This window comes from Equus quagga, chromosome 19 (genome assembly GCF_021613505.1).
Source record: "Equus quagga isolate Etosha38 chromosome 19, UCLA_HA_Equagga_1.0, whole genome shotgun sequence".
Lineage (NCBI taxonomy): Eukaryota > Metazoa > Chordata > Mammalia > Perissodactyla > Equidae > Equus > Equus quagga.
The window spans coordinates 11781332-11796416 of NC_060285.1; the positions used below are offsets into that span (position 1 = coordinate 11781332).

A 15085-nucleotide genomic window follows, 5' to 3' on the forward strand; every position below is an offset into this window, starting at 1 on the left:
AAGCTGAGATCAGACGACAAAGAGCTTGGAGTTGAGCCAAGGGCTAGACCCTGAGTGCTCTGGGGAGCCACAGAAGGCTCTATAGCAGAGGAGTGACACGGGAGGGGACTCACATTTTAGAACCCCCACTGGCACCAGTGCGGAGGGGGCGGAAGACGGGGAGGCTGCTTCGAAGGCTGCTGCAGAGGACAGGATGGGGGGAGGGAAGGGTGCTGGACCGAGCGGGGCAGTGGGGACAGACTGGGGGTTTGTTCAGGGTGGAAGGATCCTCACTGCCCTCCAGGTGCCTCAGTGGATGGGGGTGGGTGAGGAGGAGTCACCCCGGTCCACTCCTGGGGGGTCTGGCCTGAGCAGCTGGGCCGGTGGGGGACCCCTTGCCTGTCCTGGTGCATGCGGGGAGGGAAGGGCTCTGAGCAGGTGTGCGTGTGCTTGGGGTGCCTCTGGGAGGGAGATGTCCAGGAGGCGGGCGGAGCTTGCAGGGCAGGCTTGGAGGAGGGGTTTCGGAGCCCCCATCCATGGAAGGCAGTCTGGGAAGGCTGAGCAGGGGAGATTCAGACACCTCAGACATGGGGGCCCAGAGTGGGAGCTGATGGGCGTCGCCACAGGCTGGACGGGATCTGAGAGGGGTGCAGACTTCCAACGGAGGCTGGGGCCAAGTGGGGCTGGTCGGGGAGGACCCTAGGGGGCTGGTGCCCTCTGGGCGCAGTGGTGGAGAAGCTAGGTGTGGACAAGTCTTTCTTGAAGCCCAGCTGTGAGAAGGAAAGGGGAGCCTCAGAGGGGACCTAGACTCGGGGGTTTCAGCTACTGAGTCCGCGGGTGGAGGGAGCAGCCTCTGGCAGGCAGTGGGGGAGCCGAGCCCAGGGAGCACACTCCCCACCCGCAGGGGCCCGCCTGCTGGTGGATATGGAGCAGATGCTGTGGGGGCACCTTTGGGTGGGAGTGGGATGTTAAAGCATTGCACCCCAGTGGCCCTCACAGTCCTCAGAGGGGCAAGTAGAACACAGTGATGGGGGCTTTGCTAAAATGCAGATTCACAGCCCTGCTCCAGCCTTCATTTGTCAGAGTTGTGTGGGGGGGGATGGGTAGTCTGTTCCTTTAACAAGCCCCCTGGTGACTCTGCAAGCTGAGCTGAACACAAAGTGAGGTCAGCTTCAGTCTCGAGGGGAAGTGGCTGGCGAGGGCCCCCAGACTGTGAGGGGGGCGGGAGGGCCTGGTCCTAGGGGGTCCTAGGGGGTCGTGCTTTGCAGGAACGTCCCAGCAGTGCTGAGTTGCTGGGGGCGGAGGGAACAAGGTAGAAACTCAGCAGGGCAAGGGAGGGGGAGGACGTGGAGGTGGAGGAAGCTGGCTGGAGCGGGAGCCTGGGTGTTTGTACTTCCTGGGCCTTGGGGCAGACGGTGGACCAGAAGGGAGGGGTGGAGGTGACCAACAGGTGTCATGGCGGGAAGAGGGGGCATCCTGGGGGATCAGGATGGAGCACAGGCCGCCTTGGGCCATGAGCAGAGCGCCACTGGATGGTGCAGTGAGGCTGTGAAGTGGGGGGACAGGGAACCAGGCTTGGAGGACCTGGTCTCCTGATTCCGGGAGCCCAATTTCCTAGCCCTCAGGGACCCCAGCTGGCTAGGGCCGCCTAGAGGGAGGGGTCTGCCTGACTCCAGGGGGCTGGGCCTTACAAGTCACCTGGTCCAACCTCTCACGTTATAGATGAGGAAACTGAGGCCCAGAGAGGGGCAGGCACTTGCCAACTTCCCCCAACAAGGCGGAGTTGGTGTCGTCAGTGTCTGGCCACTGGGCCACGGATCCAGCCGTGGTCACCTGCCCCCAGCATACACAGGAGAGTGACAACAGGACAGGGCCCCCTAGCTTTAGGAAAAAGCCCCATTACCTTTGAGTTGTCTCCCCGACCTTGAGTTTAGCCCTGTCCCCAACAGTGGCCCAGAGAAGGAGAGGGAGGCGGCGGGGGGCTGTTCCTTCAGGTTTTATTATGTGGTGGGTCGGACACAGCTGAGGAGCAAGAACCCAGCCCGGGGAAGTCACAGACGCGGGAGGGGCCCCTCGCTCCGCCCCTGCGCCCCAGGCTCTCCCCTGGGCAGAGGGAGGAGTGTCCCCCTTTCCCTTATCACAAGTTCCTAGGTGGCCCCGCTGGCCCTGCTGAGCCACTGCCTGCCCCCTCCTGGCCAAGACATTCCTCACCCGCATCCCACAGGACAGAAGGGTGGGAGCAGTCAGGGTGAAGGCTGAGTCCCACCCCTCCATCCCTCACCAATACGTGAACCTCCATCGAGGGCTAAGGAGGGCCGTCCCCCTCCCAGGGCAGGGTGACGGGGGCCACCCTGTGTCTGGCGCCCTGCTCCCCAAGGGCTTTCTGGGACCCCACTCCTCTTTGCAACCTCACAACAACCCTGTGAGGTAGGCGGGGCGGGAAGAGGGAACCCACTGGACAGACGGGGAGACTGAGGCTCCGGGAGGTAACGTGACTGGGCCTGGAGGCAGCCTATCTGCCATGCAGCTGGAGGACCCGGGGGAAGGGATGCAGGGGCCTGGGAGACACAGCTGGACAGCGCCACGCTTTGGCCACTGGCAGGCGGCTCTGCCCAGGGGTCCCAGGGCCCACCTCAGGGGTAAATCACAGCCCTGCAGGTGTAGACAGAGGTGGCAGCGGGGAGAGCGCTTCCTCCGCCTTGGGCCGGGGGCCCAGCCCGTGGTACAAAAATAACGAATTTCAGATGGGAACCCCAAGTCCCTGGAGGTGATCTGGGGCCTCACATCCGGGTGCCTCTGGCTTGTAACAGCTAGAAAATAAAATGGGAGGGCAGGGGGATGGGGTGGGGGCGGTCAGAACACAGGGAGGGGGGGAGAGGGTGGGGCAAGTGAGGAGGGGGTGGTGCAGGGCCAGGAGGAGGGCAGAGAGGAGATTGAAATGGAGGGAGGGAGGGGAGAGAGGGAGAGAGAAAGAGGTAGGTGAGTCACAGGGTCCCTTCTGGGAGGCCCAGAGAAGGTGGATTCAGAGCTGAGAAGAGGGAGCAGGAGGGGACCCAGCTCGCCGGTCTGGGAGCCCCATGCCCCATCCTGGGCTGGGAGGTGGCCGCTTAAGGGCCAGATTCTGGCAAGACTCTGGCCAGGGGGTCAAGGCCAAGAGAGGCAGATCACTGCTGTCTCAGGCAAAAGGTCACAGAGAGCAGCTGTCTGTCCTCATTTGAGAGGCAACTGTTGCCCAGAGAGGGACAGTGACTTGCCCAAGGTCACACAGCAGGTGGATAAGATTGAGTGGGGGCTTGTGGGCAACAGGCCAGTGCTTTTTCTGCCACACCGTGATCCTCAGCCAGCTCTGGCTGACTCCTTTTAGGCCAAGGGAATCCACCCCCAGAACCAGGGAACCTAGTGCCATGAGGCTGTGATGCAGGAGCTCTGGACGTGCAGGGGTGAGGCCAGGGCGTCTGGCTTCAGTTTCCCTCCCGTCGTCCCCAGCCTGGCTCTGGCGCTGAGGGGCAGGTGGGAAGAGTTTCTGCCCCCGGAACTTGCTCCTCTCAGAGCCTCACACCCAAGGCCAAGACAGGCTGAGAAACTTTGGTGAGGGGAGGGAATCAGCCGGAAATTCAGCTCCAGTCCAAGGAAGGAGAGATGAGCACCCTCCTGGCTCCCGCCCCACCCTCCAGCTCTGCCCAGCCACAGACCAGGGACCGAAGCTCTGGGGGAGGGCGAGGGCCGAGGAGAAGCCCTCCCTGCAGGGCAGCCTCAGGTCTGAGGGGTGCAGACAGGAGCCTGTAAGGAGGAAACGTGAGGAGGCGGCGAGGAGGTGAGGCGCCGGGTCGGGCGGCAGCCTCAGAGGTGGCCGGTGGGGTTGGCAGGCACGGAGGAGGGACAGCTGCGTCCCTCCTCCCTGGGCCGGGAGGCGGGAGGTGCCGGAAGGGGTGCGGGAGACAGCAGGCAGGATGCTCCGGGATGCAGGACCAGGGCACCTGGGTGGAGGGCGCGGGAGGCTGGGACCAGGGCAGCCCCGGGATGGAGGTGTGAGCAGGCAGAGAGAAAACCGGGACAGGAGCAGAGAGGGAAGAGGCAGGGTGCAGATGAGATCCAGGAGGAAGAAGAGGTAGATGAAGATGAGGCAGGACCTCCAGCGGGAAGCGGAGGAGGAGGCGGTGGTGGGAGGGAGAAAAGGTTAGCGGGATCCTGAGATGACTGGGCTGCAAAGAAAAAGTGAGAGAAGGGATGGTTATGCGGGTGAGGCGCCAGGCACCGGCTGAGCTAACCCTGGTGGGCCCGCCCCCCCAGTCCCCGGCCCCCCAGGTTCTGCAGCTCCTCCAGCAGGGGGTGGGCGGGCCGCTCTGGCTGTTATGAGCAATCATTCTCCTCGGGGGTGGCTGCCCCTTTCTCCTGTGTACCTGCCTCCACCTGCACCTGTTCCACCTCCACCTCCACCTCCTCCTCCTGCTGCTGCTCCTCCAGCTGCTCCTCCGTGCTCTGTGAACCAGCCGGCGGACCCAGGGAAGAAAGAGTGGAGAACTAACGAGGGGGCCAGGCCTGCTGGCGGCTGTCCCCATGGGCCCCCATCTCAGGGCAGGCGGGCGGGTGGGCAAGATGAAGGGGGACCTCAAGGAGAGGGGAGGGCTATAGCCAAAGAGGCTGGGCCATCTTGTCCAGTCCCCTGGGAAGGGACTGGAGAAACCAGCAAAGGACGGGACCCTGCTGGGGATGCTCACGGATCAGTCTGGCTGCTGTGACATGGAGCAAGGCTGGCTGAGGGGTGGAAGAGGAACGGGGTGGGGGAGGTGTTTGGCTGGGGTATCCTTGAGGGGCGCCTGGGAAGGCCTCATTTTAGGAGGCCTGACCCAGAGCAGAAATGAGACCAGGGAGGGCCCAGGGCAGACACCATAGAGATCTGGGGTGCCAGCAACAGGCTCTGGCAGCCCAGGTCCCGAGAATTTGGCTGAGAGAGGCAGGAGCAGCATCCTTAAAGGCATCGCCAGCCACTGTCCCCGATGGGGTTGCGGTGGGCAGGGGAAGTCACAGGAGAGGGAGACAGACAGGGAGCTCGAGTTTATAAGTCTCCACTGCACAGGGACAGGCCCCCAGAAGGAATGGTCTCCCTTCTTCCCAGCCTGGCTTCCTGCCTGCCCCACCGGCCCTACCAGAGGCCCTCGAGGCTTCCAACCAGCTCTGGGTCCAGGGTGGCAGGACCACCGCTCGGCCCCCTCCCCACAGCCAGCTGATGCTGCCTCTAAGGCCAGGGCAGAAACACAGGCCGACCCCAGAGGGTTCCTGGCCCCTCTCCTGCAGAGTGCCCGAGGAGGGGCCCGGGACACGGACAGGATTAACAGGCTAGCGGGGACATTCACTCGCCCCCGGGAAGTAAACTGGCCATTTGGATCCCAGCAGTTCCAAGCTTGACGACACCATGGAGAGGACATGGGACTTGTCCAAGGGCCCACAGAGCATGGCCCACCACACCCAGACCCCTAGTTCAGTGCACACCCCCTCGTGCCACGTCCCCCCGTGGCCACCATGTGGCCACCATTCAAGTGGCATCTACGTCCACTCCGCTGCGTCCTCGGGATGGTCCGGTCTCACTGCTCCCCAGCCTGGGCCTGGGTACCGGCATGAGCAGACGGGACCGTGGGTGGCATGGGATGGATGGCATCGGCTGTGACCGGGGGTTATGCGTGTGCAGCAGGAGGGAGAGAGAAGCAGCAGGAATGGCGGGGGCGGGGAGGGGAGGGAGAGTGGGGGAGGCCGAGCTTGGGGGCTCACCTTGGTTTTGCGGCTGGACTCGGAACTCAGCCCGTGTGGGGCGCTGTAGAGCTCCTTGGACACCACGCACAGGAACTCGGCCTGGTCCTCGCCGCCGTAGTTGTAGGAGGAGCCGATGTTCACCAGCTGGAGGGGTGGAGCATGGGGACAAAGATGCCAGGTCGGGATGGGGGCAGTGGGGAGGGGGGTGGACAGTGGCACTCGACACGATGCCAACATGTCCTGATGTTGCTGTTCCGTGCAGGCCCCTCCCTGGGTTTCCATAGGACACCTGGGGCCAGGCCGACACTCAATCTCCTTGCCTGCCCCCACCTATGCCTCTGGTCTGTCTGCGGGACCAGCCGGCAGTGTCATTGCTGTTCCTCCCCCACCCCAGCCCCAGCCCTAACAGGCCACTTTCTAAAAGCAGGCAGAGACCTATAATGGGCAGGCTGCCCTCTCCGTTCCAGATGTGGCTGAAGCAGCCCCAGAACCAGGCTGCAGGGTGCGGCTGCCATGGTGGAGCCTCATAGAATATTCTCTTCATTCTTGGAAGCAGAGGTAGGGTAGGCTGCCCATTTCTGAGGCCACAGGGCAAATGACCTGTGGCCCCCAACCTGCTTGTTTGGCTCCTGAAAACCCATGGAACTGGCGTAGGCTCTCAAGAGTAGCCCCACCTTTGCTCTGGGGTCTCTAGAATAACCACACCCACAAGGCCCCTTCTGGCAGATAAAGGCCGTGCCCATGACGGGTCTCCAGCCCTCGGGGACCCTCATCCAGCAGGCAGAGAGAAACATCAGCCCCTTTGGCGGACAAGGCCTGGTGAGGTGGTGACCTGCTGGAAGTCCCACAGCCAGGCAGAGGGGGACAGGGGTCAGAATCTGGGATCCCAAGTCCTCTCTAGGGACTTGTAGACTCAAATCCTTCCAATAATTTGCATGATGCTAGCTAGCTCCAATGTCTAGAGTCCTGCCCTGGCTGGGGGCTTTCTCAGTGGTCCTTCTGATCTTCACACAGCCCTGCAAAGGAAGTACTTTTGGCCCACACCACAGATGAGCAAACTGAGGCCCAGAGACGAGACGTGACTTGCTCAAGCTCTCCCAGCACATCAGTGGTGAGGCTCCTGGACTGGACTTGTTCCTCCAGACTGCCCGGCCATCCTGGGGGGGCCCCGGCCTTCTCCCTCTGCACCTCCACCTGCCAGAGAGCTTGTGGGTGGGTGTGGATACAGGGCTAACAAAACCCTTCTCCTCTAAGGGCAGTCTGACCTCGGGTTACCCTGCTGGCCTGGTTCCTCTGGAAACCCAAGAGAGGTGGGAGGTCTGCTGTATTACTGGGCAACCCCGCTTACAATAAAAATTTCTCCTGTGGCCGGCCTGGTGGCTGAGTGGTTAAGTTCCCGCGTTCTGCTTTGGCAGCCCGGGGTTCACAGGTTCAGATCCTGGGTGTGGACTTACACACTGCTCATCAAGCCATGCTGTGGCGGCTTCCTACATAGAGGAACTAGAATGACCTACAACTAGGATATACAACTATGTGCTGGAGCTTTGGGAGAAAAAAAAAAAGGAAGATTGGCAACAGATGTTAGCTCAGGGCCAATCTTCCTCACCAAAATAAAAAAAAAAAAGCATTAAAAAAAAAAGATTCTCCTGATTGGTAAACTGCATCTGGAGCAGAAGGAAGTCTCGGTCACTATAGAACCCTCATGGGAAATCACCGCTCTGGGCTTCCTGGAACGTGGCAACACTTGCAACTGGGCACGTCCCTTGTGGGGACCCTGGAAGCTGTGCCCATGGAATTGTTACAAGAGGTGTTGACCCACAGTGGACCGTGCGCACCTGTGTGGATCTCGTCTCCTTGCACCGGAGCTGTCACTCGGGGGCCAGAGACTCACTCATACTGCCGTGTAGACCATCACCCGGTTGCCATGAGAACTCCCACCCAGGAGGATGCCCGGAGCCGCCCGTGCCAACGGGGGGCTTCTGTCCCCTCTCCTTCTTGGTCGATCTGCTGCCAGTGTGGCCTGTCCTGATCTTGTTTAGTTTGACTTAAGAAGACCCCTGAGTGGGCTGCCGGGGGAACCCAAGCTGAGGCTGCAGGGAGGGAGGGCCCTGGAGGCTGGCGGGCCGGGTGTGGCCTCGTGCTCCTGGCTACCTGCTCGAAGCGCCAGCCATCAGACATGGTGGAGACCATCTGCGTGAGCTCCTCCTCCTGGCACTGCAGCACGCGGTACACGTGCTTGGGCGGGACCTGCAGGCAGAGGGGTGACGTGGAGGCACCCGCGGGAGCGACAGGCACCCAGGAGCACCCGCTGTCCCCCCAGCTCCTTCTCCCCCTCCACCACCATACACCCCTGGAAGGAGAGGAGGGGAGGGGGCCAGGTTGGGAAAACAGAGCTGTGTTCTGACTACCTACTATGTGCCAAGCACTCGACATGTGCGCTCTCAATCCTTCCAAAAGCCCTCTGAGTTGTGGGATTTTCACAGGAGCTCAGAGAGTGTCAGTTACATGCCCCAGGCCACCCAGCTACAGAGCGGCAGAGCCAGAACTGAAACATGGGTGATACAAGAGGGAAGGAAGGAGGGGCCTGGGGGACATTCTGGGTCATTAACTGAGGCAGGCCCTCCAGGAGACAAGGGGCCTGGGAGATGGTGCTCACCACCTGTCCCCCACCTCCCACGTCTCCCCAGGGTGGGCATAGAATCTCTCCAGCTTCTCCTGCTGACTGCTCCCTTAGGCCCAGGTCTGGGCTCAGAAATGCCAGGTCCCATGGCCTGTCCCACCAGGGGACCACCTGATCCCACGAAGCGGACAGTTTCCTAGTCCCGCACTGCACTGACCCCCGCAAGGCCCCGAACCTCCACCCTGACCCTGCTTTGCCTGTGAGGAAGGGAAGCGTGGGCAGTTCTCAGCGCTTCTGTGTTCTACAAGAGGAAATCAAGGTCCAGAGGGGGCATGATTGGCCCAAGGTCACACAGCGAACAGAGCCAAGACAGGGACAGAACCCAGCATCCGTCTCCCAGTCTGGTGCGCTGCTGGGCAGTCTGGGAGCTGGACAACCACCCCTCCCCTTACAGGCTGGCTCAGCCTCCCCGAGGAAAACATTAGCTCCACCTCTCCCCCTCCCTCTCTCCCTGCCTCCCCCTCCTGACCGCGCCCTGCTCTGGCCCTGGGCCCTGCCCGGCCCTGGGTGCTGCCCGGCCGCTCCAGACCTGCGTGACGGTGTAGTCCTTCTCTTCCATCCGGTCCTTGATGATGCGGATCAGCGGGCCAATGTTGTAGAACTCCGCCTCCTCCAAGACCCCTGGGGGAGACAGAGAGAGGAGCTCCAGGTCACTGCTCTGCCCCCATGCCCTGTTCTCCTTTTGTCCCCTCTGCCTCCGAACCTACCTCCTGCTCCAGTCACACGAGAGTGATGAGCACCTGTGAGTTCAGGGGTCAAGCAAGAGGGAACATTTCCTGCCCTGGATCCCACACTCTCTGTGGAAGGGGCGAGATGCCGCCACTCGGCCAGCCCTACATCTCTGTTGTGCTGCGCGTGGTGACCCAGGGACGCCTGCCAGCCCCCTGATCTGGGGGGCTGCCGTAGCGCTATCAAGAGGCAGCAGGCTTGTTGGCACTGGACCCTAGAACGCCACAACGAGAAGGGCCTCAGCTGGCCCCCATCACATGCTCCCATTTAAGAAGCACATGCCAAGTGCCAGGCACTCTGCCAGGCATTTCATATTCTTTATTGAGTTAATTCTCAGAACTAGAAATAGGTACTTTCATCGCCCCAATTGAACAAATGGGGAAACTGAGGCCTGGAAAGAGAAGCAGCTTGTCCAAGGCCACACAACCAGAAAGCGGGAGCGCTGGGATTCAAACTCAAGCTCCTCTACTTCAGAAATGCATGATCCTTGTGTGTGTGCATCTCCCCGATTGCAGCACCGTACAGTTTGCAAAGCCCCTCATGTGCTCATCACAAGCCCCGGGGGACAGTGGGGAAGCAGGCATTATTGTCCCCATACAGTTAAGGGGACAGAGAGGCTTAGAGACTGGGTCACCACTCCAGAGAAGTAGAACAGCCGCAGGCCTAGACTTCCCTGAACTCCTGCAGGGTAGGGACCCTTCTGGTCTTTTCCATGATTGGCCTCTGGGCTCCCTGGGGACAGGGCCTGTGTCTGATCTACTCTGCTCTCCACAGTGCGCACACAGCCCCTGACACAGAGGAGGCAGTTGGCCAGTGTTGCTGCCTGAGCGCTCCTTGTGGGGCCCTGCAGAGGACAGACAACTAACATCGCCTCACCAGTCCCCGGTGCCACACACTGCACCACGTGACATGCTTGTATCAGCTCCTTGTATCCTCACAGCAACTCAGCAAGGCGGGTGCTACTGTCACCCCATTTCACAGATGTGGGCACAGAGGGGTAAGTGGCTTTCCCAGTGTCACACAGCTAGGAAGTCCCCTCACAGATACCCTGGCCTCCTGGATGGGGTCCTCGCCCTGTCTGAAGGTGCTGGGAGTGGCAGGACTTTGAGAGCCCTAGAACCTGTAAACAGGTGTCAGCTGTGACGCAGCCGGAACGTTCACCTCCACTCCCCAGGGGCTGGCGCCCAGGCCCAGGCCACACCCACGGTTCTGTGCTCCCGAGGGGCTGCCAGGGAAGCCACGGGCTCTGCAGAGCCGCTGCCTACAGTGGGCTCTGATGTGGAAGCGCTGGCCGGCTGGGGAGCCACTTGGCCTCTAGATCACTGTGTCCTACGGGGGTCAGGAGGGGAGACCGTGGGCCCAAGTGAGTTGGGTTGGGCTGTGCTAGACACCCACGGGGTACAAGCGCCTGGACTTATGACATCTGTTGTCTCCAAACATGCTCTCCCCAATGCAGATCACCGTTCCCACTTTATATACACAAGTGGAGCCTCAGGAAGGAGAAGTGACTGGTCCAAGCTGGCCTGGCTGGGTCAGCTGACCCAGAGCCACACCCTTCTGCCCCAAGGGAGAGTTAACCTGCCTCTGACTATAGTCTGTGCCCCTGGCTGGGGCTCTGCCAAGAGGCCATTCTCCCAGGCACAGCTTCCCCACCGTCTGCTGGGCCCGGCAGTGGGCATCTACAGGGCCTCAGCCACCCAGGCCTAGGAGAGACCAAATCCTGGCTGGGGAGCTCCTCCCCGCCTCCACCCACGACCAGCGTGGTGTTGCAGAGGACGCCAGCTTTGGGGAAGAGCCGTCGGCTCCACCCGCCTGCAGCCTGCAAGCCCTTGCCAGGCATCTGAGCCACTGGATCACCCAGAGACAGAGCGCCACACCTCTCCCCGGGTCATCTCCACCCCATTCACACCTGGCTTCCCAGGAGAAAGGGCATCCCTGCCCACAACGGAGGCTGCCAGCCTCACTGGCTCCCTCCATCCTCGGCCTGTGTGTTTCCATCGCCTCCCCCACAGCACGCAGAGAAAGCTCGGCCGGTCAGCTTGGCAGAGGCCCTGGGCCGAGCCCCAGCAGAGGTTTGGGGATTCAGCCCTGTTAGGGGTGAAGAGGCAGGAAACATGGAAGAAAGAAAACGTCCCTCCCTCCTGGGAGAAACGGCTTTGGTCCTCCTCGGAAGGAAGGCCCTGGCAGGCTGCCGAGGGCAGGGCTAGGAAGCGGGCCCCGGCCAATCCCTGGACTGACTCACCCTCCTCAGCCATGTCCTTGTCCAGCACCAGCTTGCCGTGACGGAGGAAGTTCAGGATGGGTCCGAAGTAGGTGGGGTCGCGGTCAATGAGGTAGGCCCCGGTCTCATCCTGCAGAGGCGAGGGCACAAGCAGAGAGAGGAGAGTAAGGCCTCCCCCCACCCCGACCTGCAGACAGCCCCTCACTTCAGGCCGGTGAAGGATTGGAGGGAGGCGGTGAGCGAGCAGAGTCAGTCTTCCCTGGAACAAAGTGGCATGATGGAGCAAAAGGCTTTGGGGTCAGATACACCTAGGTTCCAATCCTGCCTCTGCCTTTTCCTGACTGTGTGGCTGTGGGCCAGTGATTTGGCCTCTCTGAGCCTCACTCCTCTCTCCCATAACTAGGGGTCATTGTGAGCATCCAGTGAGGTCTGAGTGGCACCTGACCCAGAGGAGGACTTAGTGATTTTCCCTCTTAGAGGTCTGAAGCCAGCCTTACACTGTCTCCATCAGATCCCCAGTCATTCTGGGGATGTTTACAAGTTTGCAGAGGAGCCGCTCTCTCATTGGACACCCTCAGCCTGCAGGCGGGCATCAGCGCAGCTCCACAGGGAGAACGGAGACATCAAGAGGTGAGGGGACTTGCCCAAGGTCACAGCATCAGAGGGTCAGGGGACAGGGGAGAGTGGGCCTTAGAGGTCATCTCCAGACCAGCCTCCTCTGGTTACAGACAGGAGGCTGTGCCTGGAGCAGGGGAGGGTCCCCCAAGGTCATGCGGGCAGTTTGCAGCCAAGAGGGCATGGGAGCCCAGAAATGCCCACCAGGGCAGCGCTCCTGCCTGATGAAGCCCAGCTCAGAAGGCACCCGGGGGGCTTCTCCACCCAGTTCCCTGCACCCCTAGGCCACCCACACCCCGGAGGGCGGGGAGAAGCGGCCTCAGCAACTCCTTCCCCAGAGCGCGAGTCCCATTTGGGAAGGAGGGAAGGCCCTACGCGTCTGTCCGTCTGTCCGTCTGCACAGCCCCAGAGTTAGGAAAAGTCCCCATCCCCAGCCTCCTAGGCTGGCAGCCCAGGGCAGAGCTCAGAAGCTCCAAATGGCCGCGGCCTGGCGTTGCCCCGTTGCCACGGCAATGGGCACATCCCTCACTCTCCCATCCACTTCCTCCTCCTCTCCTCCGGCCAGTTGTTCCCATCTCCGGCTCTCGGGAAAAACCAGCGGGGTTCCCAGCGCCGCGGGCAGGAGCGGCCAGCCGGCCCCGATGCCTGCGCGCCGCGGACCCCCGCCGCCCACCCCGCGGGCCTCACCCGGTCCGACTGCAGCTCTTCCCCCTGGCACAGGCGGCTGAGGAAGGACTTCTGCTCCCGGCACAGCGTCTGCCGCGTGGTCAGGAACACCGTGCCCCCCACGTTGAGCCGCACCCACTTGCCCCAGCCGCCCCCGGCGCGGCCGCCCGGCCCCGGCGGCGGCGCAGCCTCCCCGGCCTCCATCCTCATCGCTCGCCCCGGCGTCTGCATCCTCCGCGCTCCAGCGGCGGGAGGCGGGAAGGGACCGCGCGCCGGGCATGCCGGGAGCTGTAGTCCGCGCCGCCGGGGCTCGTGCGGCCGGGGGCAGGGTCCGCGGGTGTCAGCGATCTGCCGTCCCCAGCCCCACTCGCTTTGCCTGTCCCGGGAGGCCCACAAACCCGGCTTTCTTGAAAAAGCCGTTTGATCAAATGACCGCGTGTTTGGGGAAGGTCAAGTTCGCGGTCACTGGGAAGATAGTGAGCGATGCCCCAAATCAGCAACCCCCCATTTGTTCTCCACATTACTGCTTTCCCTTTGTCCAGTCTGGGCTATCACACAGCCCATATGGGAAGGAACTTTTCCCTCCTGGAATTCCCGTGCCATTTACCTGTATCTGTTTTCCACTATTCTTCCATTCTGCCCTTAGTGTGGGAGGGCGGGACCAGGGGAGCTGGGTTCTCTCCCCACAGACGTTCTTCAAGGACAATGTGGTGGGGTTAAGGTTGGCTTGGCACCTTCTCTATTCCCCAGGCTTCGTGGGTCTTTGTTGTTCACTGGCGCTCTCAGCAGCCCTGTGAGGTTGGTGTTACTGTCCCCATTTGACAGATGGGGACACAGAAGTGAAGGGATGGCACGAGCTCCGGGTGGGTTCCCAGTGCGTTTCCACCAGCAAGGCCCCTTCTCTGCACCCCGCCGTTGTCAGCACCCCCGGAAACATTTCTAGGGAGGAAGCGTGGAGAGGGCACTGGGGCAAAGTCAGGAGAACTGGGGTTTCAACCTGGCTTTTATAGGGTGAAGTATGGGGAGAGGTCTGTTTTCCATATGTCATTCTGGAGGGAGGGGCGGGATTGGTCTGCCGTCCCCCTTCTGAGCCAGATAACTGGGAGGTGGGACTGACATCCTGGGCACACGGTGGGAGGGTGTGGGGGGGGGGGGGGGGGACAAGGGCTGAAGGGGAAGCTGACCCCCGCAGCTTCCTCTCCTTCTCCATGTTGCGGTCATGGGCCTGGATTGGGGGCAGGGTCTGAGGCTCCGCTCATTGATTCCGGTGTCACACACACAGGCCTGCACCCTGGGCAGCCTGGCCATGTGCTGGGGGAAGCTTCTGTTAGCTCCCGAGGCTCTGCTCTCCAGGAAGCCTTGCCCCTTGGCGGGGTCACAGCTGCTGAGAACTCACCAGTGTGATCTGGAGCAACTTACTCTCTGAGGCTCAGTTTCCCCTTTGGCGAAATGGGAATTATAATATAATGCTACCCGAGAGCATGGTTGTGCAGTGAAGATTAAATTCTCTAATGTCTGTGGAACGCCTAGGGTAGTCCCTGGCACTTAATACATTGAATGAATGAGTGAATGAATAAATGAAGTGGGATATGAACTGGTCTTGAAAGGTCAGTGGCACTCCAGGTGCTTCGGCAGCCCTCAGCCGTTGTTGGCTAAAACGAAACTGGAGCCGGGGGTGCTTCTGTATCTTTTTATTAAGGGCTGTAGACAGGGAGTGACCAGTCAGATTTGCTACTTGGATCATTCTGGGGTCTGAGAGTTGCCCTGGGGGCTGGGGCCCTGGAGGTGTCGGGGAGGCTGGGCCAGCACCTTTGTTCCCAGAGGGGAGGGGAGGCTTTGCTGAGCCAGTCTCCCCACCTCTTTCCCTAGAGGCACCCCCCCCCCCCCCCCCCGTCCCTGGCCACCAGTGTCCCCTCAGCAAGCACCTAAAATGTCCCCACCTGAAGCAACAACCTCACTGGTGAAGGACACAGCCAAGAACCAGGTGGCAGGACCCAAGGCCCTTAAATAGAGCTGACAGGTGCCACCCTATCACACCCAGGTGTCCCTGCCTGTGTCTGGGCTTTGTCTGGGGGAGGACACCCACGTTTGAGTGGCAGAACACTGGCGGGTGGGGAGGGGTACGCCCACCTCTGGAAACTGAATCCGGACCCCTCCCTCCCGCCAACCATCATTCAGCGCCATGGCTGTTTGTTGAGCGCTGACTATGTGTCAGACATTGAAACACAGAGATGAAGACGTCAGAGGTGGTCCTTGGCCTAGAGGGGGTTTCCGTTTGGGGAGGTGGGCGCAAGAGGCTTAACAAAACATGGAATGTTGGTTCAACAGTCCTGCTTGTAATCACATACTGGCACTCTTCATAGTTTTTTGCATGAATTCCCCATTTAGAGGATAAAACTGAACATTCCTTGGATGTTTTCTGGGGTGGTGGTTACCCTGGGGGAGGG

The 15085-nt window shown here is 61.3% G+C and overlaps 2 protein-coding genes across 13 annotated transcripts in view; one reads left to right on the plus strand and one right to left on the minus strand.

The window, feature by feature from the left end:
• TMPRSS6 (transmembrane serine protease 6) overlaps positions 1–7180 on the plus strand; it is a 47288-nt gene extending 40108 nt beyond the window's left edge. For 3 of the 10 annotated variants that reach the window (XM_046646831.1, XM_046646823.1, XM_046646832.1), the window contains one exon: positions 6742–7036. The gene's annotated coding sequence lies outside the window, so the exon portion shown is untranslated. Of the gene's footprint in view, positions 1–6151; positions 6286–6741; positions 7038–7142 lie in introns of those variants that run through there. The other 7 variants (XM_046646828.1, XM_046646827.1, XM_046646825.1 and 4 more) reach the window with 7 other exon arrangements.
• Positions 1966–12869, minus strand: KCTD17 (potassium channel tetramerization domain containing 17). 3 transcript variants are annotated; one of them, XM_046646834.1, is made up of 7 exons: positions 12660–12869; positions 11379–11487; positions 8937–9028; positions 7879–7974; positions 5746–5871; positions 4380–4458; positions 1966–2789 (listed from the first exon to the last, which is right to left on the minus strand). In XM_046646834.1, exons 1-7 carry the CDS (start codon positions 12867–12869, stop codon positions 2389–2391), a joined length of 1113 nt encoding a protein of 370 aa, XP_046502790.1. In that variant the 3' UTR covers positions 1966–2388. The 3 variants fall into 3 exon arrangements, with proteins under 3 accessions (XP_046502790.1, XP_046502792.1, XP_046502791.1); XM_046646835.1 differs by lacking the exon at positions 1966–2789 and adding an exon at positions 2895–4181; XM_046646836.1 differs by lacking the exon at positions 4380–4458 and having other exon boundaries at positions 2625–2789; positions 12660–12855.
• Positions 12870–15085: the final 2216 nt, after the last annotated feature.

Bases quoted from the DNA above. Each gene is read 5' to 3' on its own strand.
- KCTD17 (XM_046646834.1), bottom strand. From the start codon at position 12,869: ATGCAGACGCCGGGGCGAGCGATGAGGATGGAGGCCGGGGAGGCTGCG. The intron at 5,872-7,878 runs GTAGCCAGGAGC...CCACCCCTCCAG, and splicing joins ATGGCTGGCGCTTCGAGCAG to CTGGTGAACATCGGCTCCTC. The intron at 2,790-4,379 runs GTACACAGGAGA...TTTATTTTCTAG, and splicing joins ACAGGTGCAGGTGGAGGCAG to CTGTTACAAGCCAGAGGCAC.